Genomic DNA, 8,934 nt, shown 5'->3' on the forward strand with positions numbered 1-8,934 from the left:
GGTGCGCGGCCCGTCCCGGGCTCCCGGGTGAGGGGAGAGGGCAGGGAGGCCACCCCAGCTCCCCGCGCCGACACAACCAGGCGTCCTCAGCTGCCAGACCAGAGCAGGAGCTGGTGTGTGACATGAAATCCCAACACAAAGCCCCAAAGCTTTAACCCAGAAGCTGGGGGTGACTCCACACCCTGGCATCCCCTGACAGGGCACCTCCCTGACATCTGGGAGACTTCAGCCCCTGGCTGGGTGGTTTGGGTGAGCTTAGGTCGCTCTAACCCTGATCAAAGGAACAGTGCTGAGAGACCCTCAGGCTTCTTTTCCCTTTCTCCTGGTTTTCAGGGAGCTGAGGACGCCTGACAGAGCTGCCCACAGGAGCTGCCATGTCCTACCTTGCCAAGAAGTGTGGGGTTCGTTTCCGGCCCCCCTCCATCATCCTGGTCTACACAGAAGAGGGCAAGGAGAAGACTCGCCTGCACATCATGCCTGTCAGGAACTTCTCCCAGTTCTCAGGTGTGGGACCTTCCCTGGAGCTCTTCTTGGGTATAGTAAGAAGAGTGTGTCTAGCAGATGGAGGGAGGTTCTTCTCCCCTTCTGTTCTGCCCTGGTGAGGCCACATCTGGAATATTATGTCTAGTTCTGGGCTCCCCAGTTCCAGAAGGACAAGGAGCTACTGGAGAGAGTCCATCCCAGGGCACTGAGATGCTGAAGGGGCTGGAGCATCTGCCTGTGAGGAAAGGCTGGGAGAGCTGGGGCTGCTCAGCTGGAGAAAAGGAGGCTGAGGGGGGATCTGATCAGTGCTGATCAATATCTGCAGGGGGTGGCAGGAGGATGGGCCAGACTCTGCTCAGGGGTGTCCAGGGACAGGACAGGGGGCAATGGGCACAAACTGGAGCTCAGGAGGGTCAAGTTAAAGATGAGGAAAAGCTTCTTGCCTGGGAGGGTGACAGAGCCCTGGGACAGGCTGCCCAGGGAGGCTGTGGAGTCTCCATCCCTGCAGACATTCCAGCCCCACCTGGATGTGTTCCTGTGGGATCTGCTCTAGGGGATCCTGCTCTGGCAGGGGGTTTGGACTGGGTGATCTCCAGAGGTCCCTTCCAACCTCACCACTCTGTCACTCCAACATGCAGGGAGGGGCAAAGAGGGGTTGTTTTCCAGACAACACTGTCTCCCCTGAGGAGCCCAGGGCTACCCCAAGCATTGGCTCTGCTAAGTCTGCTAAGTCTTGCTTGCAAGGGTTTGGGAGAAGAGGATCTGTTTAGGGGAGGAGATTTGCCTGTGGCTGTAAATGTTCACAGGGACCTTCTCTTCAGACTGCAGCTTGGCAGCTGAGCAGCTGAAGAACAACCCTCGACACCAGGCTTACCTGGCAGGAATCTCCCTGCACCAGCTGCAGAAGATGTACTATCTGCTAAGGGGACATCTGCGAGGAGAGAGCCTGGCTGAGAGCTTGGAAAAGTTCCAGCAGGAAGACACCATCAACCCAGAAGAAGATCTGAACAAATTAGATGACAAAGAACTAGCCAAAAGGAAGAGCATCATGGATGAGCTCTTTGAAAAGAACAGGAAGAAGAAGGACGACCCGGATTTCATCTATGATATCGAGGTAGAGTTTCCACAGGATGAGCAGCTGGAGTCCTGTGGCTGGGATGGGGACTCAGATGAAGAAATCTGATTCCAGCCAAAGATGTCTGGGATGGGCAGCTCAGAGACAACCCTCACAGGGATGAGCAGCCACATCATTGTCAGCTCGTGCCACCCAGGCCCCTTAGACTGACTCTGGATACCCTGAGGTGTCACAGCAACCACCTTGAGGTGAACTTGATAACATGGAAATTGGATTTATTCGGTGTTTTTAGTCTCCTTTTCCTGTGCCCAAGTGCTACAAGAATTTTCAACACTCTACTCTTTCAGTCAGACTTAGCTGAAGACCTGACCAGCTTCTCCCCTGCTGTGTTTTCTGTTTGGCTTAATCTGAAAATGAAATATTTATGTCTTGAAAGCAACGTTGGAGCTTTATTGGAACTTATTTGAATGTTTCATTTATACTAGTCATTCTGGAGAAATCAACATGGCATCTCATGTTTCCTGAGTCATGGAATCCCAGACTGGTTTGGGTTGGAAGGGACCTTCAAGATCACCCAGTTCCAACCCCCTGCATGGGCAGGGACACCTCCCACCAGCCCAGGTTGCTCCAAGCCCCATCCAACCTGCCCTTCAACACTGCCAGGGATGGGGCAGCCACAGCTTCCCTGGGCAACCTGGGCCAGGCTCTCACCACCCTCACACTGAAGATGGTGCTTAATTCTCCAGGTCCCACCGACTCCAATGTAAATCTTTGCATTTAAGAAATGGAACATGTAGAAATAAGTTGGAGTTGCAGGTACTTTTGAAAACACCATGATCTCAAGCTGGTGAAGTGAGGTGTTTGGCTTCCTTGTTCTCCTGGGTGATGGTCTCCCAGGAAGTTCTCAGCTCTGGGAAAATGTAGTATCCAAAAAAACCCAAAACACAATAAAATAGAGTGGCAGAAGGTCCCCAAGGCTGAGGTGGGTTCAGAGTCACACAAACCCTTCACCCCTACTCCCCCCCTCATCACACCACAGCTCCCTGCTCATTTTTACAGACCTGTTTGTCCACCTGCCCAGCCAGAGCGTGACACCCTCACTTGGGTGCAAGAACCTTGTGGGACATGGTGTTGGAAGCTCTGCTGGAGTGGAGGGAATGGCCCCCCCTGTCCTCCCCTTGTCTCCAAGCCCCCTGTTGCACTGGGAGAGGCATCACCTCCCCCTTCTTCATCCATGCTGACCACTCCCAGCCCCCCTCTAGACCTGCTCCAAGCAAGCACACTCCATGCATTTCCCACCAGGAGGGTGACTGTCCTGTGGCTCCCCAGGATGTCCCTTTGGCTCTTACAGAAGATGGGGGTGACATTTGCCTTTCTGCAGTCCCTGAGGGGCCTCCCTGATCTCCATGACCTTGCAAAGATGGTGACCAGCAGCTCTGTAAGGACACCAACCACTCTCAAGCACGGAAGCTTATCATGTTGCCCTCACATCCCTGGCAGGTCCCAGCCTCAACTTCCCCAGCACCACGTCCCCGTGCCTGGGGCCAACCTGCCAACACCTCCCATGGTGGAGGAGCCTTGAGTATTGCCCCCAAACACGGGCTCAACACCACCCACAAACAACTTCTCCATGCCCTGGGTCCCTACAGATGTGCCTTCCCCACAGCTGTGCCTCACACCCCCCTGCCAAAAGCGGAAGCAGCCACCGTGGTGGAGGAAGCACCCAGATCCACCCTCCACGGGCAGGCCCAGCACCCACAGCAGGGGGAAGGGGCCCCACGCTGCTCACAGGGGCACCCTGCCCACCCTGCCAGCTGGGAGACACCAAAATGTGACTGTGAGACCCACCAGGGGAGGTGGCAGGGATGTAGTTACAGGTCCCTGCTGTCCCTTGGGCCCGTGGTTTACAGGCAGAAGAAGAGCTGAAATGGACTTTGGGATTCCCCAGCTGAGGCCTGATTTGGTTCCGGCTGTTTTAGTCTCAAATTTGGCCTAGAAAGCAGCTGTTTTCTGAGATGGATCTGGCAGCTGGGTTTCCAGAGCCTTGCCAGTGCTTGGCCCCAGTTGGTTCAGCATGGATCTTCTAGCCTGGGGTCAGCAACCAGCCAGAGAATCATTGAATCATCCTGGTTGGAAGGGACCTTGAAGATCCAAATCCAACCATAATCTACATCCCCCTACCAGAACCTGATTCACCCCTTCAGTGCTTAAATCATGTTCCTAAGCCCTGTATCTACATTTCTTCTAACCACTTCCAGGAATGGTGACTCCACCACCTCCCTGGGCAGCCTGTCCCAGTGCCTGACCACTCTTCCAGTAAAGAAACTCCTCCTCGTCTCCAGTCTGACCCTCCCCTGGTGCAGCTTCAGCCCATTTCCTCTGGTCCCCTCTCCTTTCATGGAGCTGTGGAGAGCAATGAGCTCTCCCCTCAGCCTCCTCTTCTCCAAACCAAACACCCCCAGGTCCCTCAGCCTCTCCTCATCTGCTCTCCATGCAAGGCTCACCAGTGCCCCTGATCCCTGTGCCTGCTGGATGCTGCCCTGATGCTGCCAGCACCTGCCTGTGCCCCCCGAGCCCCACCTCCAGCCCCACATTAGCCTCAGGTATTTCCACCACCTCCCAGAACAACCCCAGTGTAAGGCAGAGTCATAGAGTGGTCAAGTCAGGAAGGGTCATGCAGTCCAACCCACTGCCAACACAGGATCACCTACAGCAGATCCCACAGAAACACAACCAGACAGGTTTGAAATGTCTCCAGACAAGGAGACTCCACCACCTCCTGCCCCCAGCACACCCCACCAAGCTCACCTGAGTCCAGACGAGGACAAGCCCCCATGGTGTTCCCCCACACCACTCACTTCCCCACACCCTGTGTTCTCCTTCAACTCCAAGAATCATGGAATGGGTTGGAAGGGATCTCACAGATCATCTAGTCAACTCAAGACATGTTTCACTGGAGACATCCCACGGAATAAAGCTGCTCTGGTTCCCAGCAGGGCTTTTGAGGTAGCACAAACCACCATCCCCTCTCCCTTCCACCCATGGTGACCCTCTGAGGAGCAGTGCCACCTCCCCTGGGAGAGCTGGGAAGTGCTGCCAGCAGGGCTGGGGGCAGGAAACCCACCCATGCTGCTGGAGTCCACAGAGAAGAAGGCCCACTCCTATTTCATCTCCTTCACACCTCTTTAATCCAGCAGCTGCTGAAGGGAAAGGACTTGATGATCAAACACATCCTCCAAGACAACTGATCCTCCTGTCTTGAGTCAGTATTTGACACCATTGCAACTTGGGCCCTTTTGAATGGGTTCTTCCAGCCAGGATCATGGCTCCACCAAGCAACTTCACCCCAGATGTGTTTCCCAGCCCTGCTGACACTGCCTGTCTTCTCAGCAGCAGACCCAGGGCTGATGCTGACCAGAGCAGCACAGGAAGCTGCAGCCATGGAGATCTTCTCCACAGTGCCCAGGCAGTGCCTGCTCCAGCCCAGCCCATGGAGGCTGTTTGAAGAGCTGGAGGATGTTTTGCTGCAGAGAATTGGGGTGAATAAATAAAAGGACCTGCCTGAATGGGGGCAAAAAAGCCCCAGCACTGGGGAGCAACTGTTCATGTCCCTTTGGCCAAGAGGTGTTCAGCATCACATCCCTCATCAACATCAGCTGAAGGTTTCTGCTCAAGACGTGTCCCTTGGGGATGCCCAACATGGCTCCAGGCTCCACCACCAGCCACTGAACCCCTTGGGCACCCTCAGAGTGTCAGTGTCAAGAAGAGCAGCTCTCCCAACCCAGCAACCCACCATCTCACCCACCTCAGGGGGATCATCACCTGACAACCCATGGCCTTCACCCTTCCTCTTGTCCATCAGTGAGGGCTGGACACCCCACACCTGCTTTTCACCATTTTCAGCAGCTTCTCCTTCAGCATGAGGAAGACCACAACGAAAGCCACCAGGATGGTGAGGCAGGTGGGCAGGGCCAGCACCAGGTAGAGGAGGGCCAGGTTGGCCGTGCGCCAGCGGCAGCTCCGCAGGACGGCACCAGGCAGCGCCCGTGGGCTGAGCGTGTGGGAGGAGAAGCTGCAGGTCACCTCCTGCCCGTCAGGGACACACAGCCCCTCCACCTCCTGCAGGGCATCCCACCAGCCCAGAGTGCAGCAGTTGTAGGGGTTTTGGCTGAGGTAGACCTCCTGCAGGCTCCTCACCAGAAGTGTCCTGGCCACGTCGGGTGGCAGAGCTGGGAGGAGGTTGTCCCGCAGGTCCAGGCTGTGCAGCTTCAGGATGCTCAGGGAGGTGGGAAAGGTGGTCAAGGAGTTGCCCGAAAGGTCCAGGTGCATGAGCTTGTTAAAGGCAGAGAAGTCCATGGGGGTGGAGGAGAGGCTGGTGTTCCTCAGGGACAACACCTGCAGTGTCAAAGCAAGGTCCTGCAGCCACTCCAGGTCTCCAGACAGTGCATGGTGGTTGTGGGACAGGTCCAGATGCGTCAGTGATGTCCCCTGGAAGGGGTGGCCACGCAGTCCCTGCAGACCACAGCCTGCCAGAGAGAGGTGAGTCAAGGTCTGGACACCCCTGATATCCACACAGAGAGGACTCTCCACCTCACCTGTGACAGCTGGCTGGGGACAGAGGTCAACCCGGTTGTGGCTGAGGTCCACAGTAGTGATCTTCCTGGTGTAGGTGAAAACCCCAGGAGGAAGCACCTGCAACCTGTTGGTGCTGAGGTTGAAGAGCTGCAGGTTGGGCAGGATGTCCCTGGCACCCACCTCTGCGCCCAGCTCTGCCAGCTGGTTCTGGCTGAGGTCCAGCTCCATCAGCATGGCCAAGGGGTCCTCCTCTGACAGGTGGAACGTCTCCAGACAGTTCTGGTTGAGCTTCAAGTGGGTCAGGGAAGGCATTTGGGCCAGAAAACGCTCTGGCAGGTACCAGACCTGGTTCTGGCTCATGTCCAGCAGGCGCAGGGAGGAGAGGTTGCTGTGACAGATCTCATCCCAGAGGTTGACTGTGGTGATGTTGGTGGAGTTGCCATCAACCAGCAGGAACTGCACGGTGATGTCCGCCAGGGAGGTGCCGTTGGGCAGGCGCTGGTAGAAGCTCAACTGGTTGTCCTGCAGCAGCAAGGAGCTCAGCTTGCTCTGCCGGGGCAGCACAGGGAAGAAGAGGAGGCGGTTGTGGGACAGGTCCAACACCTCCAACTCAAAGAGGTCATCAATTTCCAGGGCCAGAAACCACTCGATGACATTGTGGCTGAGGTTGAGCACCCTGAGCTGGGTCAGGCTGAACTCCACCACGCATGGGAGGTAGTTGTAAGCAACGTTGAGCCTCTGCAGCTTCTGCAGCCCTTCAAAAGCCTGGTCAATCTCAAAAATGTAGTTCTTTTCCAGGTTCAGCTCCAACAGCTGTGTCAGGTTGATGAAGATGGAGGAGTCCAGCCTCATGATGATGTTCCTGGCCACTGACAAGGACTCCAAGGAAGACAGGTTTTGGACCAAAACTGACACCATATCCTCAGTGAGGCGGTTTCCAGCTAGATCCAGCACCCTCAAGGCTGGCAGAGCAGAAAGAGCAGCTGCTGTCAGGGAGTAGTTGGTGAAGAGGAGGTTGTCTGCCAAGGAGAGGACGTGGAGGCCTTGGCTGCTGAGGAAGGCTCCAGGCTCGATGAGCTCCAGCCGGTTCTTGGTCAAGCTGAGGTGTCGCAGCTGGTGGTGTGAGAGCAGAGAAGCATTGCCCAGAACCTGGATAGTGTTGTCATCAAGCAACAGCTCCTCAGCATCACCTCGAAGGTGTCCTGGGACACAGCTCAGCCATCTGCCAGTGCAGTCCACCGTGCTCTGCACCTAAAGCAAGACATGGACGCTTAGCACTGCTCCGAGAGGTGGGAGATGGGGGGAGGAGGAGGGAGAAGTCTGGGGAGCAAAGTGAGGATAGAAGAGGTGGCTCAATGGTTAGAGCCTTGGCACCCCAGTCCACTCCTTAGCTAAGCCAGTAGCTGGGAAGGTGGGGAGATGCTGAGGCACCCGGGCTTTGCAGGGCAGGACCAAGCAGTCAGAAGGGGGAGGGTTTGCAGGAGAGGACTTACGAGCTTGCAGCCACCAGATGTTTCCCAGGCTGCACCTGCCCCATGTCCCCACCCTGCTGCCAGGAGGGTCAGAAGCAGGGAGAGACCAGGGAGCAGGGCCTCCATCTCAGCAGCAGCACTCCTGCAGGGATGGAGACAGATGAGAAGGTCAAAAGCTGCAGACCTCTTACACCAAATGGCCCAGGTGGACCTCTTGCCCACAGGCAGGTGTGCAGCTCCTGTCATTGCTCCTGGGCTCCCAACGTGCCCCAGCGACGGGCAGGAAGGTGTCCCTGCCCACACAGGGGGGTTGGAACTAAATGATCTTGAAGGTCCCTTCCAAGTGAAACCATCCTACAATTCTATAACCACCATGCCCCAGAAGACCTGAGCCACCACAGGCTGCCCATGGAGAAACAGTGAAAAGCCCCAGCACCAAGCACACCCGCCCCCAGCAAGAGTCCTCATGGGGGTCCACCAAGGAGAACTTGGGGGCCAGGAGAAGAGACAGGGAGGTGGCAGTCTGGTCCCCACACGGGGCAGCACAGATGGGAAAGGCCCTGATGTGGCCCCACAGCTGCTGGCAAACACCACTGAACTGCAACCCCCCAGCAAAGGCTTCTCCCCACCCAGGGCTCACGTCCTCCCCAGCACCAACCAGCTCCCCCCATGGACACCAACCCAAACACCCCCAAGTCTCCTCCAACCCCCAAGCCCTGCCAGAGGTCCACCCAGGGGCTCTCCAGCATCAGGTGTCCCCTTGACTCACTTGCTGGGACCGGAGCAGACGGCATTTGCATCTGGGGGAAAAGCTGAACCTCAGGCAAATGAGGCGTAAGGTCTCAGTGGGGCTGGGCAAGGAGCCTTCTCACAACTGCCACTGCTTGAAGGAGAAAAGGGGGGGTTATTTTTGGCAGCCCGGGTAGCCCCAGCCTCACAGGACAGAGGAAGCAGGGGACGTGTCCTGGGTTGTCTCCCAGCCAAGAGTGTGAAGGTGATGTCTTCTCAAAGCGGTGTTTTGTTCCTCCGGCAGGGATGGGCAGGAAGCCCCCCCTTCCCCAGAGTCACGGGATCGTAGGGGTTGGAAGAGACCTGGAAAGACCACCCAGCCCAACCCTCCTGCCAGAGCAGGGGCACCCAGAGCACATCACACAGGAACGTGGCCAGGGGGGTTGGAATGTCTCCAGAGAAGGAGACTCCACAGCCTCTCTGGGCAGCCTGGCCCAGGGCTCTGTCACCCTCACAGCAAAGAAGTTCTTCCTGCCATTCCCATGGAACCTCCTGTGCTCCAGTTTGCACCCACTGCCCCTTGTCCTGTCACTGGACATC

At 56.7% G+C, this 8,934-nt stretch overlaps 2 protein-coding genes across 2 annotated transcripts; one reads left to right on the forward strand and one right to left on the reverse strand.

The window, feature by feature from the left end:
- The first annotated feature begins 374 nt into the window (after positions 1-374).
- CEP19 (centrosomal protein 19kDa) lies at positions 375-1,666 on the forward strand. Its single transcript, XM_009996709.1, has 2 exons — positions 375-504; positions 1,305-1,666. The coding sequence occupies exons 1-2, from the start codon at positions 375-377 to the stop codon at positions 1,664-1,666; spliced, it is 492 nt and encodes a 163-aa protein (XP_009995011.1).
- A 3,750-nt stretch (positions 1,667-5,416) lies between these two features.
- Positions 5,417-7,737, reverse strand: NRROS (negative regulator of reactive oxygen species). Its single transcript, XM_009996710.1, has 2 exons — positions 7,627-7,737; positions 5,417-7,384 (listed from the first exon to the last, which is right to left on the reverse strand). Exons 1-2 carry the CDS (start codon positions 7,729-7,731, stop codon positions 5,417-5,419), a joined length of 2,073 nt encoding a protein of 690 aa, XP_009995012.1. The 5' UTR covers positions 7,732-7,737.
- Positions 7,738-8,934: the final 1,197 nt, after the last annotated feature.

The sequence above is a fragment of the Chaetura pelagica genome, unplaced genomic scaffold (assembly GCF_000747805.2).
Source record: "Chaetura pelagica isolate M959 unplaced genomic scaffold, ChaPel_1.0 scaffold264, whole genome shotgun sequence".
NCBI classification, from domain to species: Eukaryota; Metazoa; Chordata; class Aves; order Apodiformes; family Apodidae; genus Chaetura; species Chaetura pelagica.

Excerpts from the sequence above, each read along its gene's own strand:
- NRROS (XM_009996710.1), bottom strand. The coding sequence starts at position 7,731 with ATGGAGGCCCTGCTCCCTGGTCTCTCCCTGCTTCTGACCCTCCTGGCA. Across the intron at positions 7,385-7,626 it reads CATCTGGTGGCTGCAAGCTC|GTGCAGAGCACGGTGGACTG; the intron begins GTAAGTCCTCTC and ends GTCTTGCTTTAG.
- CEP19 (XM_009996709.1), top strand. The coding sequence starts at position 375 with ATGTCCTACCTTGCCAAGAAGTGTGGGGTTCGTTTCCGGCCCCCCTCC. Across the intron at positions 505-1,304 it reads GAACTTCTCCCAGTTCTCAG|ACTGCAGCTTGGCAGCTGAG; the intron begins GTGTGGGACCTT and ends CCTTCTCTTCAG.